Below are 14,768 nucleotides of genomic sequence, written 5' to 3'. Positions count from 1 at the left end.
TTTTTTTTTTTATCCTCGGTGGGAAAAAAGAATTTCTTAACATGCAGATAGATATTAAGCCCCATACCTAGGTGCGTAATGAAAACTGATGGGCCGATGCCAATATATGCTTTTATATCTTTGAAAGATGTGCTATTCAATGGAACTTGTGTATATTCAGAAGCAAACTAAACACCATTTCAAGTTCAGTGGTGCTAAATGCTGCTAACTCACCCCATCTACAATATCCAAAATGCACACACATACACCATGTCTTTTTCAAAGATGGGTGTCTAAAGCCAATCTAATTAAATGCCATGGGTTATGGCAATTCATGGCACTGACATGTTCCAGCCAAAATTTTAAAATAAGAATATCCCAGGGCTAGTTGTAATGCTGTTGAGGCCAAATAACAGGGCATAGGACCAGGTAGTTGGGAGTGATATTACCCTCACATGAGTGGTAATTCATGAAGGAAAAAAAATCGTACTACTCTGGATTTTAGCTAGTTCCATGCATCTCTTAGCTTTGTCTTTCTCCTCTGGGATGAGCTCAGAGAAGTCAGCCTCCATCAGGGCCACTTAGGTGACAATGAGCTGCAAAGTTCAAATAAATAATGATAGATCCAAATGTGAATGTTCCTTTGCTTTGGGTTTCTTGCCTGCCTCCACTCTTGACGATAGCGAAGGCTGAGGGGTGAATATTGTGGAGAAATGACCTTCCTTGAGGCTAACCCTACTCATAAGTAAAATGTTACAATTCAGTGATGAGCATTTTATATTTAACATATGTGCATAAATTGGTACTGATACCCTTAAAATCTATGAAGGGATCCTGAAAACTAAAAACCATCTCATGCGCTCAGAAGTGCATACCAAAACCAGTCTTTTGAGAGAAAAAAAGTAAGCAACATTTGTTATCCTACTGATGGCCGATGTTCATGAACCCTTTGATAGCTGTGTCTGAGCGTGACATGATAGAACCTGGGCATGTGGGGAGCTCACGTACTGGCCTCTGGAAGGCACCTACTTCCCCACTTGGCTATTTGAGTGGGTGCTCTACCCTTTCAGGATGAAGAAATGCTACCATGCCACCTGTTACCAGTGGAAGGAAGGAGAAGGGGAAATGTGTCCTAAGTAGGTGGGTCAAAGCCCTCCGTGTTTCCTTGAACCTGCTAAATTTCTCTCTGACTCTCTTTTGATTTCTACACAAAGAGTTTCAAGGAGAGCTCAGGTGAGCCAAGCCCTACCTGTGCAAAGCCCTAAATAGGAACAGTTGTATACTCCTCTTATCATTGGGCCTTCATTTATTTCATGACGAAATCTGGCATGAGCAGATAATTTTGAGATATGAGTTATTCGTGTAACATAACTGTGGAAACTCCGGTTTTCTGTTTTGTTTTGTTTTTTTAAGTCTTTAACTTTTTTCCCTTTTTGGATTTTCTTCAGTTCGTGTTCAAGACCAGGGCATGCAAGGAGAGAACTATACATGAGGAGCTGGCTAAAAATGTGACTGGTCTTTTGAAATCCAATGACACCCCAACAGTAAAGCATGTCCTCAAGGTAAAGAATTTAAATGAAATTAAATTTAACATTTAACAATAAATGTTGTCAAGTTTCACTGTTAGCACCAGGGCTGGCTTGCTCCCACTCCCGGAAGGTGATGGGACTCATCGATTTTCATAGGTCATTTCTCTTACAGTTTCTAGCATAAACGCCATATTGAAACTGCCCCATATAAAACCATTAAGCACAAGAGATCTGTGTCAAAAGAACAGAGCTAGAATAGGCCCAAGTTAAGTCCTTTGGCCTAAAGACAAAAACGAATGACCGTTAATAATCCGAAACACTCAAAAATGCTAACTGTAGCAAAAATAAAGTTTGTTGGGTTTTTAGGGATAGTAAGAGGAAATGTACCAACAGAAGGGTTAATGCTGTCCTAATGAATACACTGACAACAGACAGGAAGCGGACAGAGCCACCACTGTTTGACCCTAGAATGTTGAAAAACACATGCATTCGTGGTACATAAAGCAGAGGTGGCGTGGGCCGCCTGGGTGGCTCAGTCAGTTGAACACCCAACTCTTGGTTTTGGCTCAGGTCGTCTTCTCGCAGTTCGTGAGTTTAAGTCCTGCTGGCAGTTCAGAGCCTGCTTGGGGTTCCCTCTCTCTCCCTCTCTCCGTGCCCCTCCCCTGCTCATGTTGTCGCTCTCTCTGTATCAAAATAAATAAATAAACTTTTTTAAAAAAGCAAAAAGAAAAGACGGTGAGAAGCTTATAAAGAGATAACTCTACATTATTATAGAAGCATGGATTTAGTCCCCAGCTAAATTAATTTTCTATCATGACTTGACAGATGGATGATTGATCAGCAGGTAGCTGGAAAGAGAAGGTGGGATCAATAAACCTCAACATGAGTTCCCTAAACTCAAATTATTCTAGGCCAAGCAGTTTGTTTAAATTAGTCTTATGAGTATATTCATTCTGTTTACGCAACAAAACTGCTCCGAGTGCCCCACCCCCCACAGGACAGGCACCAGCCTTAGCATTCGGCAGACATCAGAGGATAGAATAAAGACCTCTGCCCTTGGGAAGCTTGCATTCTGCTGGGGGATGAAAATGAGCAACTACAGACTTCAGAACCAAAATAATTAAATTGTGTGTTAGAAGGTGAGAAGTGGTATGGGGGAAAAAAAATATCCAGCAGGTAAGGGGAATCGGGAACGCTGGGGGTACAGAGTGAGGTTGGCAGTTTAAATAGAATGGTGAGGATAGAACTCACGCAGAAGGCGATACTTGAGCAAAAAGTGCAAAGGAAGTTGGGGAACTGGCCACGTGGGTGCTTGGAGAACAGTAAAGGTAGAGGGGACTCATGTATAAAATCGCAAGGCAGCGGCCTGCCTGGTGTTCCAGAAGGATGGCAGAGAGGCCAGTGTGGCTGGAGCCAAGTCAGCGAAGAAGAAAGGAGGAGGGCGGGAGTGGGGAGCACTGGTTGGCAGGTAGCCTAAGGCCTTGCGGGCTACTGCAAATTTGAGAGCCTTTAGAGGGTTGTGAGCAGGGGAGAGATGCAAGCTGACCTGAGTTTAAAGGGGCACCCTGATGGCTGTGTAAAGAGAGAATCCACTCTAGCAGGGGTGGAGTGAGGGTGGTATCAGGGTGCTCGGGGTGGCGGGGGGAGAGGTGCCTGCCAGAGAAGCAGGGTTCTGTAGGGAGAGTCCGCGCTCAGTTAAAAGACAAGGTCAAGGGAATGTTCGGAGAAATTACGTCTTCAGGAGATTTTGGTGATGTTGGGCCATGCCTTCCAGAAGGTGTGTCGGGAGATAAGAAGCAGTGGGATGTAAGAATGCAAAATGGACTATGTGGTACCTACAGACAATAGAGGGCAAGAAGGCGAGACTTCTGTTATCAGACAGAAACTGAGACCAAGGGCCTAATTCCATTAGTCCTGGTGGCCTCTAGGTAAACAGCAGAAGCAGACGAGACTGCTAAGGGGTAGAGCTTGATAGGCCTCAGCTGCCTTAAGAGGCAAATGTAGGGACACTTGGCATATCGTTAAAAATATCATTTTGGACACGATGGGGAAACGGAATGGTAACAGTGTGCCTTGTATTGTTATTTCTGACAACATGAATTCCATTTCCAATATCAAGTTTACTAAGAAACGACCCCTTCGTAAATCGAGAGCTGCCTTGTTCGAACACAGACCTCCTTTGTCCCTCATCTCAGTCAGACGTCTAGAGTCAGGACCGTGGACTCAGAAGCTCTTAGCAGTGTTGTGTGTACCAGCCTAAAGTGGATCTAATTCACGTGCCCCTCGATGGTAGACCAGAGAAGTAAATTGGGGTTGTGTATGTGATGGACTTCCAGCTAAATGAGTCAACGTAGATGGACCTCAGGACAGGATTTCTTGAATGAAAAAAGCAGTCATCGGACAATATGCACCGGATGATTCCGTTTCTGTGGCGTTCAGCGGCAGGCAAAAACTAAATTGTGCTTCAGTGTATACTATTGGTAGCAAAACTTTGAAGTAAAGCAAGGGAATAATTAGCACAGAATTCAAAATTGTTATCAGTGGTGGATAAAATGGAAGGGGAAAAGGACCAGGGAGGTATAGTCTTAACTGTACATATACAACATACACTTTTTGTGTCTGGGGTAAGTATGACCCTTAGACCCGAGAAAAGGGGACCTTCATCCTAGGACACGTTTTGGTCTTCTCCAGCTGCACCCCTCCCCAGAGGAAGAGGTGGGAGAGGAGCCAAGAGAAATGGCCACTGGGAGCCCCTACCTCCCCCTCTGGACCAAAAGGATTCCCAGGAGCCTCCCACCTTAAGGGCTTATCAGCTTAATCTTAGGCCCGCTGACGGCCTCTTTCCTACGTCCACCCTTCAGAGGGGAGATCTTGATGCCCGAGGAAAACTAGACCTACGGAGGGAGCAGTTTGAAGTGGGAGAGAGTTCGTGGACAGCAGTGTCTTATGCAGGCTTGACAGTCCCATGTGGGCAGGTGGTCCGTCCCGGTATGGGACAGAACGTCGGGCAAGAAGAGGGGTTAGGCCAAGGACCTGCTCTGTCTGTGCCCCCACATTCTGGCCCAGCGCTCCAAGTTGACGTGAAGTTCTATTTGACATGAAGTTAGGGGAATCAAACACACTTAATTTAACACTTTGTTAGCTTGACTTCAAACTTTTAGATGTTTCGCCATGTGGCTTTCATCTTTACTTTTGCCTCTGGCCCTGGAAATGCTAAGGAGAGGCCCACGTTGATATATTTTAATATAAAACGTTTTCTTTAGTTTTGCGTAACTGAAACAAATAGAACACTCCATGAATAAATATTTCATGAGATTGCTGTCTAATCAGCCGCATCCAGTAAACCAGTATCTTGTTTTAGTGCAAACATTCTTTAAGATGATTAAGCTGCTGAAATGTCTGGCATTTACTTTCACCACTGGAATTTTGATAACGATCGTCCTAACCTAATGGAGATATTTTATTGTTCTGATTCATTTCGTTTCAAAGAACACATTTTAAAATAAAGACTTTACAACATTACGTGTTTTAAAGGACAAAATCATTGTTATTTTACTATCACGTAATAAATTTCTTGCTGTCTTTTCTTTTCCTAACAGCATTCTTGGTTCTTCTTTGCAATTATCCTCAAATCAATGGCACAGCACTTGATTGACACAAATAAAATTCAGGTAAGAACATAGGTAATGCAACACAGTCCAACAATTGTGCTGATGAATACGCCCTCGTTAGTTCCATTTTTATTTGCTTTGTGAACCTTAGCGATCTGTGTCCGTTGCTTTTTAAGTGGGAGAAACGATTGTGTGCGTCAGTACAGGTCCTTCAGAAGCAGATGCCAGGACAGAATTAGAGGTGCAAAAGGATAGGAAGGAAGACCAAGACCAGGAAGATCTGACACCTGTGGAAGGAGAAGGAAGGAAAGAGGGCTGGCCAGAAAGAGCTCGGCAGTGAGAAGTTTTTAGCTGGGCCAATGGGCATTCTGAGAGCGGAGAATGTTCATTAGAAGAGTCCTGCGTGGGGCAGATGGTCTGCTTGTGGTATCTCTGCAAGCTCAGTTATGAACTTGGAGAGCCTTGGGAGACCATGGGCTTGGCATGAGCGCTTGGCGTTCTTCCCGGTAGATTTTGTCTCGAAAGAACAGCTGAGCTGTGCTCATCCATGGCTGCCATAGTCCATGGTTTGTGTTATGCATAGCACATGCTCCTGAATCTGCCCTTCTGCAGTTCCCATGGGCCTCGCTTCCTGAAAGGAAGTTTACAAGAGGGAGGCTAGTGGGATCAGCGGAAGCTCCTGTTATGGCAGTATGTCTCAGGGCGCCACATGATTCTCATCATCTCCATCCTCTCCTTTGATTCCACTCACCCTCAGCCAGCAGCTCTGAAGGTCTTGGTGGCTTATCTGTGGTGTGACCCAAGCCCTCATTCAAACTGGTCCAGAGCGGTCTCAGCCTCTGGTCATCATACTCTACACAGATCATTCATAGTTATAATTGGGTAAGAGGACCAAGAAGCACTCAAGTGGATTGATCTCCTGAGTTCCACACAGATTTCTCTGTACTCTCACAGTAGGTAAACCACCCCCCTTCTGCCACCAAGAGAATAAATCAGAATATTGCTTGGGGTGGAGCTGGCGGTGAATAGTGATATTGTCTTTGTTTACACTCTTGGTCAGGAAGGGGCAGTGTTGGGGGTTTCCACTTGGCCTTTTACCACGGGCCAAGCATCCAGTGTGAGGTCAGTCCAAATGCCAATTATGTCAATACCAATTATACATTTGCACCAGGCAAATGTATAAATGACTGTCAGGTGGATCTTTGAAACCAGTGGATCTACATTAGCAGAATTTTAGCGTGGACCCTTTTATGGATTCCTTTTAAGTTCCCACTGTAACAGGGTGGGCGTGATGATTCTTTTGGCCTTCAGATACCGGTATCAGCTCAGATCTCGTATTAAATAGTGCTTGAAATACATGAGTGCTCCCCTCCCCCTAGTGCAGTCATCTGAGTCCAAGGCTGTGGAGCCTTTTGTAGAGGGCTGATAGAATCATTAAAGTATATGCTTAACTGCAGTATTGCAGGGGGCTTTTTGTAGAGACCCTGTCTCCCCTTCGATCAGTGTGTACCAGATCTGAAAACTGACTCAGGTCTAGAGGCAGAGAAAGGAATCGCAAATATTTTTTGGAGCAAACATCGTCATCTTCTGAGATGAGAAGCTGCCTTTTTGGTAGATTGAGTATTGCCATCGTTGGTTCCTGTTTTTCCCAGAGGGACTCCAATATTTTTAACTAGCTCTACAACTACCTGAGGGTCAAGTCCCCTTGGCTGCTCTCCAGCCTTCCTACCTGTTACCGTAATTGCGGCCTTCTGGCTCCTGGAGGTTAAGTACAATCTCCTGGCCTCTGTTATTTGGGGGACCATCACCGCCATGACTGTTAGTGAGCCAGCACTGTGACTGCCTGTCTCATCGGCAGACGGGAGACCACTGAACTTCTTAGAGATGTCAGTCCCACCTTTTTGATGGCTTTGGTGTGAATGATGTGACTCGCGGACGTTCCTGTAGAACTTGATCCTCCAGTGGATCTTCTGGTCTCTACCTGTCCATTCTTACGTATCCATTTTCCTCTGTCTCTTTATTCTTTCTTCTGTCATCTGCCAGGACACCTCAAGTATTCTCATTTTCACGCTGCTTAGAATGTGCCGTCACCAGGATGCTAAGAGCCATCCTAACAATGAGTGGTCCACCCAAAGGTATCACTTCACTCAAGTCCTGATAAAATGTCAATGAATTTTAACTTATTCACTCTTCTTTCTGGCCCCCTTGGGGACCAGAGGAACTCCCGTGGCTCCTGCTTGGTACATGCCAACTAACTCTTCCAGCTTCTTAGGGTATACTCTCTTTCATACCTTATTAGGCCCAGCAAGTTCATAGCTGGGTTACGTTAGGACAGTTCACCTGGGAGAAATGCAGTCTCTAAATCGGGGGAAGTAGGGCACTTGTACCAAGGCTGAGGGTTTAGGAAAGTGTGCGTAGCCACCTGTCCTTGGGCCGTCCACCCAGATCCATGCTTCCAGACTCCAGGTCTCTCCAACCATGGCTTGACCTAAGCATAGCAGATCGGCCTTGGCTGGACACTTAATCGTCTCCGGAGCTTCCTAACTTACCTCTTAGATCATCTGTTTGGTTTTCAGCTGTGTCTGCTCTCCCTCTTCCAGTGATGAAAACCTCCTGTCTGGAAGGAAGAGAAAATCTAATGTAAAGATAAGAATTATTCATATGTCTCTGTTACTGAGCTGTGTTGGGAGTTAGGAAACCTCACCACTCCAGTCCTTGCCCCATCACTAACAGGGTAGATAATAAAAAAGACACTTAGCATCTCAGAGCATATTTTCTCATCTGTGAGAAGAACGGATTAGACTAAAACCCTTTCATTCCTACCAGTATTTATCTGCTCAGATAGGTCACAGATGCCCTTATGAACAGTTAAAAATAAAGGAACTCATCATGGACGATGCCCTCGTGTCTAACCGTTTATCTTCGCTGATTCAGGTTTCTTTTTCATTGTCACCTTCAGGGGCTACCCCACCCTCCAGTGTCCTCTCAAGGGCCCATCACCTTCAAGTTCTCTTTTTTTTTTAATTTTTTTTAATGTTTACTTATTTTTGAGAGACACAGAGAGACAGAGCATGAGCAGGGGAGGGACACAGACACACACACACACACACACACACACACACACACACACACACAGGATCTGAAGCAGGCTCCAGGCTCTGAGCTGTCAGCACAGAGCCCGGCATGAGGCCCGAACTCATGAGCTGTGAGATCATGATCTGAGCTGAAGTCGGATCTTTAACCAGCTGAGCCACCCAGGCACCCTGCATCACCTTTGAGTTTTCTAACCATCTCCATTCATCACCGACCTGATACCATCATTTCATTCAAAAGCATCCACAATGCACACCTCTTACACTTTTTGTGTTGTCTTTTCTTTCTTTCTTTTTTTTTTCAATTGTGAAATGAATGGCTTCCCCCACCATTAAGATAGTTTTTGTCATCACGGAGTGTGGGAGATTTGAGGAAGTCAGGAGAGGCATCTGGTTTGGCGCCCTGAGAGGCAGAAAGCACCTCCACATGTGTTCTTGACAAAGGTGAGTTCCTGTTCACTAGGAACTTATGGATGCCTTCTCTGCACTGATCTCTAGTAGCAAGAGGTTCATGGTACTGGCTGACCTTTTGTTTCCCACCAGCCTCCTTTTCCTAAAAAATTGCCAAGAGCCTGAAATTCAGCCCGTGCATTCTATGCCTGCCCCTGGTGACATATGCCATACGATAGATAGCCCACACTCTCCAATGTGTTCTGGCTCTTTGGCTTACGATCAGACTGTGCTATTCCTTTGCCTCTTTTCTCCCCCTATTCTGAGACAGAAATCCACGATTCCCGGTGCAGACGCTCTCCCATTTCAATTGAGCCTTTGGGATATACTTCTGGAGAACAATTAAAAACACTACTCACATATTTACCTGTCAGAACTTCTTTGGGTTAAGAGTGGGAGTAGGCCACAAGGAGTTAGAGAAGTAGACAAAAAGAGGGAAGAACCGAGGGAATATCAAAGCCCAAGGTGTCAGCACATGTGCTGTGAAGAAAATGTTGGTGCTGATATATATAATGCATCTTAGAGGATTAACAAAAGGAAAAGAGGAAATCTACAGATGTGCTTTGATTATTTAAAAAGAATGTTGTTTTCATGTAGGTGAATTGTTTACTTTATTTCCCAAGGTATATGGAGCAGAATGAAAAACTTCCCACGTGATTAAATAATTTATGTTTATTTGTTGTTAATGTAATTTGATTTCCACAGTAAGCGTTAAATATACATAGAGGGTAACCATACTATCCCAAAATATCTATATAGCCGTGTCCTGGTAAATGGATTTAAAAATAATCCAGTGCACATAAGCACTTAAGAACTTGGTCTTAGAAAGAAAGAAAAGAAGAAAGGAAGAGGGAGGGAAGGAGGGAGGGAGGAGGAAGGAAGGGAGGGAGGGAAGGAAGGAAGGAAGGAAGGAAGGAAGGAAGGAAGGAAGGGAGGAAGGAAGGAAGGAAGGAAGGAAAGGAGGAAGGAAGGAAGGGAGGGAGGAAGGAAGGAAGGAAGGAAAGGAGGAAGGAAGGAAGGGAGGGAGGGAAGGAGGAAGGAAGGAAGGAAGGAAGGGAGGAAGGAAGGAAGGGAAGGAGGAAGGAAGGAAGGGAGGAAGGAAGGAAGGAAGGGAAGGAGGAAGGAAGGAAGGAAGGGAGGGAGGAAGGAAGGAAGGAAGGAATGGAGGAAGGAAGGAAGGAAGGAATGGAGGAAGGAAGGTAGGAAGGAAGGGAAGGAGGAAGGAAGGAAGGAAAGGAAGGAAGGAAGGAAGGAAGGAAGGAAGGAAGGGAAGGAAGAAGGAAGGAAGGAAGGAAGGAAGGTAGGAAGGAAGGAAGGAAGGAAGGAGGAAGGGAGGAGGAAGGAAAAGCCAGTTGAACCTCTTGTTTGTTCCATGTGATTCCTATAACTTCATCCTCCTTGTTTTAATCTCGTCACATGGAAGGCTGGGTGCTGAGAATTTTAGAAATATATAGAGTTCAGTCTAACTCTAAATTTTGTGTTTCTATCTATGGTGAAAATGTGAGGCTAATTTTAAAGTCAACTTATAAAGATGAATCAATCTTGCCTGTCTCGTGCGAAGGGCTATGTGAATTCATGAAGTACGGCTAGATGGGAAAACTTAGCTGCCCAAAACTTTCCCCTTCTGTGCGGGAGGTCCAACAGGAGCAGAAGATTCCTGGACCGGAGGAGAGTCATTAGGAACCCACAGAGTTTAGGTCAATGAATGTTATCTAATCTCAGAGCCAAGTCATTTTATGTCTGGTGGCAAGTCTCTTAACTGGGAGGTCCCACTGACACCTGCTGTGGCATATCCTGGGACCGTGACCTTAGGATGAGCTTGTACAAACTTGAAGTTACGAGATGAATAAAGGTGGAGAGGCTGATGTAAAACCTGGTGATTATAGCTAATAACAGTGTGTTGTATGATTGAAATATGCTCACAGAGTAAAACTTAAATGTTCTTACCAAAAAAATAATAAAGATGTGAGGTGATGGATATGTTAACTATATGGAAGGAATCTTTCATGATATACATGTGGTATATGTGTATCAAAGCACCAGTGTGCACTTTAAACATCTTACAGTTTTCTATGTCAGTTACACGTCAATAAAGCTGAAATATGTTTTCAGAAAAGACTAGCTGGGACTTTACTAGAGGACATTTCAAACCAGTACTCATTCAGTTACTCATTCATTGATCTCTTATAGTTGTTTATTGGGGATACCGCATCTTAAAAAAATCAAAATAATTGATTTTGAATTAAATAGAAAACTACGTGTTAATGGAAATCTAGACTAATATTTATTGTAGTTATTTTCTAACAGGGAAGGGGGGGAATTAAGATGTGAGAGGTCATAGAACATGTTACATTTCTACACTGTTTGAATAGTTTGCTATATTAATAGATAATTTACTTTTATAATTAATAGATAATTAATTAATTATTTTATAATTAATAGATAATTAATTAATTAATAATATAATTAATAGATAATTACTTTTATAAAGCTGAAATATGTTTTCAGAAAAGACTAGCTGGGACTTTACTAGAGGACATTTCAAACCAGCACTCATTCAGTTACTCATTCATTGATCTCTTATAGTTGTTTATTGGGGATACCGCATCTTAAAAAAATCAAAATAATTGATTTTGAATTAAATAGAAAACTACGTGTTAATGGAAATCTAGACTAATATTTATTGTAGTTATTTTCTAACAGGGAAGGGGGGGAATTAAGATGTGAGAGGTCATAGAACATGTTACATTTCTACACTGTTTGAATAGTTTGCTATATTAATAGATAATTTACTTTTTAATGAAAAAGTGAGGACCACCTGAGTGGTGCAGTGGGTTAACTGTCCAACTCTTGATCTCGACTCGGGTCATGATCTCACAATTTTTGAGTTCAAGCCCCACGTCAGGCTCTGCACTAATGTTGCAGGGCCTGCTTGGGATTCTGTCTCTCCTTCTCGCTGACCTTCCCCTGCTTATGTTCTCTCGTTCTCTCGTTCTCTCTCTCTCTCTCTCTCTCTCTCTCTCTCTCTCTCTCTCTCTCTCTTTCAAAATAAATAAATAAACTTAAGAAAAAATTTTTTAAAAAGTGAAAAACATCATTGGCCAAGATAGAAGGGAGCGTTAAGGGAAAATGATGGAAATTATAATCTTGAAATCAAAAGGGTTCCTATTTTGTAATTGCTTTCAAGTTTTCAAAAGGACTTTTTGTTTCATATATACAGGCTTAGGATTCCACATGCCACATTATAAAGAAATGATCCATTCTTTCCCCAGCTTTCTCGGACTCAAAGATTTCCTGAATCTTACCAGAATGAATTGGACAATCTTGTAATGGTCCTATGCGATCACGTGATTTGGAAGTACAAAGATGCACTTGAAGAGACAAGAAGGGCAAATCAAAGCGTTGCCAGATTTCTTAAGGTACAGTTAAAAAAGTTCACAGTCCCATACAAGCCTTCATGATAGTGAATGCAAGATATTCTGAATGTTAATCAACTCACATCTCCATTTATGATAAAAGAGTCAAAACTTAGCACTATTAGATTAATACTTTTATCTATACATATTACTTTTTAATATTTTGTTTCGATTTGGGGTGCCTGGGTGGCTCAGTCATTTGAACATCCAGTTCTTGATTTCAGCTCAGGTCATGGTCCCAGGATTGTGGGATCGAGCCCCACATTGGGCTCCACACTGAGCCTGAAGCCTGCTTGGGATTTTCTCTCTCTCTCTCTCTCTCTCTCCCTCTTCCTCCTCCCCAGCTCACACACTGTTTCCCTCTCTCTCTCTCAAAGTAAAAAAAAAAAAAAAATTAATATTTTTTTCCAATTTAGAGTCCCAGAAGAAAAACCAAGCTTCAATAAAAGTATCCATTTGAGTATTGTCAAATCTTAGTATTTCTAAATATTTTTTAAGTGAGATTTTTAAAGGAAAAGCTGCAATGTGGCAATATTTTCTTGGGCATTTCTGCCCTTGGAGTAATGTTCTGGATTGCCTGTAGCTCTACTAATGATGTCAAATAGCCGCTTTGGGAACTTAGGGTAATTTGGCATTTTTATTATATTACCTCCAGGCTCTTTTATACATGACGAAAATATTATGCACCAATCGCATTTTAAAAATGATCAATTTAAGTATTGAGAAACTACTTTCTAACGTCAGTATATATATACACATATATATCGTACTAAAGTTATATTTCTTTGGGTTACAGATTGAATTGAGAAGGCAAAAATGCTAGTCAAGAAAAAAAAACAAAGCTAATGTAGAAGAATGGTATATCATTTAACAAATAATACATTCAACTAGAAACATGTTTTTCTTCTATTCCTTCTTTTGCCCAACTATTGACTATTATATCCTTGATGAAGCCACTTTTCTTGTATCTTTATGATACAAGAATATACTGCATAAGTGTGAGAATTTATAAATAAATACTAACAATATAAAGCCAAGAGGCCATAAAATTATTCCAAATCATCTTTGGTGAATTTTAATCCAGTAAAATCTGTTTTTAATATATTAAACATCATTTCAAACTATACACTGTAGTTGGTCTCATCTCACATTCACTGTTTTCTCCAATATTTTGCTTCTTATTTTTGCTTTTTACTTGCTTTCAGAAAAAAAAAGAAAGGCATGGTCAAGATTAGGGATGAAGAGGGTCGAGGAAAAATTACTATAGTTTTATACCACATTTTAAGATGTACAGGAATAAAGCTTATTACTATGCTAGTAGGTTATTTGAAGTGCTTGGTAGAAGAGGAAATTTGGAAAAAATGATAAATTGTCCAATTTGTAAGCAAATTATGTTGAAGAAACATCTGTAATATTCTTCCCTAAATTGCAAAGAATGATGGCTAAGCGAGTCTTTTAAAAGGGGGAAGACCCTTTCTCTATCTTCCTTGGCTTAAATGCTGTGTGCTTGTTGGGATAAATATGTTTTCCTTGGAGCTTATGCATCCAAAAGTTGCTGCTTGTACATAAACTAATGTCAAAATTGGAAGCAAGTGAAAAATGTTGAAGATTGAAAAGGACAGCATGGAGTAGAAGCTATCGGTGGTCCCAGTAGTTTTGTGAAATGTGTGGGCTAAAAGCACGGATTGGCAATAGATGAACAAATATGGTCTGTAAGATACAAAGATTACATGGACTGCAAATCGAAAGCAATACCTAGGTGAAGTTTATAAGTGAAAAGAGTTGAATATGTTGTACACTATAAAAGTCCATTCTGCAAGCATTGTTTTCAAATTGTACTGTTTTTTTTTGTTGTTAATGTTTATTTTTGAGAGAGAGAGAGAGAGAGAGAGAGAGAGAATGTGTGTATGCATGCGGGAGCGGGACAGGGGCAGACAGAGGGAGGGGAACAGAAGATCCGAAGCAGGCTCCTCACTGTCTGCACCGAGCCTGACGTGGGGCTCGAACTCATGAACCATGACATCATGACCTGAACCAGAGTCAGATGCTCAACCGACTGAACCATCCAGGTGCCCCTCAAGTTTTAGTTTTAATGGCATTTACTTGACACAGAAAACTTTTTTTTTAACTTTTTGTGAAGATTATCAGATGAAATCTTTTGAACTAGGAGAGAAAAAGGGAAAAGGAGACAGAATGATTTTTTGAATGTAAAATTTAATGTAGTCATTTGGCACAATGCCTATGAACGGATGAACTTTGAGCTTTCAGCTTCTCCACTCATGCTGTTGGCATTATAAATCTCATATAGGGGCACCTGGGTGGCTCGGTTGGTAGAGGGTCCGACTCTTGATTTCAGCTCAGGTCAGGACCTCACGGCAGGTTGTGAGCCTGCAGCCTGTTTTGCACTCTCTCTCTCCCTCTCTCTCCGCCCCTACTCCACGTGCTTGCACGCCCATGTGCAAACACACTCTCTCTCAAAACAAATAAATAAACATTTTTTCTTAATCTCTTATATTCCCGGAAATCTGATAAGAGTGATCTGCTCACTTTGGGCTTCAAGTGACTTCTGCTTCTTTTGGTTATTAAATTTTACAACAGCGATCAAATACTGCGGATTAGTTGGCATTGGAATTTTACAATTGAAAAATAATTGTAACACCGTAGCTGTGTCAAAATTGTTTTCCAAGAATG

General features: G+C 42.0%; 1 protein-coding gene across 12 annotated transcripts in view; it reads left to right on the top strand.

Annotated features, from left to right (window-relative positions):
- Positions 1 to 14,768, top strand: part of DOCK10 (dedicator of cytokinesis 10) — a 268,554-nt gene that overhangs the window by 203,230 nt on the left and 50,556 nt on the right. For all 12 annotated transcript variants that reach the window (XM_053215871.1, XM_027049213.2, XM_053215870.1 and 9 more), the window contains exons 26-28: positions 1,428 to 1,541; positions 5,108 to 5,179; positions 11,934 to 12,080. In XM_053215871.1, coding sequence (XP_053071846.1) covers positions 1,428 to 1,541; positions 5,108 to 5,179; positions 11,934 to 12,080 — 333 coding nt within the window. The remainder of the gene's footprint in view (positions 1 to 1,427; positions 1,542 to 5,107; positions 5,180 to 11,933; positions 12,081 to 14,768) is intronic.

The sequence above is a fragment of the Acinonyx jubatus genome, chromosome C1, assembly GCF_027475565.1.
Source record: "Acinonyx jubatus isolate Ajub_Pintada_27869175 chromosome C1, VMU_Ajub_asm_v1.0, whole genome shotgun sequence".
Lineage (NCBI taxonomy): Eukaryota > Metazoa > Chordata > Mammalia > Carnivora > Felidae > Acinonyx > Acinonyx jubatus.
The sequence above is the reverse complement of the archived record's forward strand: the minus strand, read 5'-3'. Positions and strand labels throughout refer to the sequence as shown.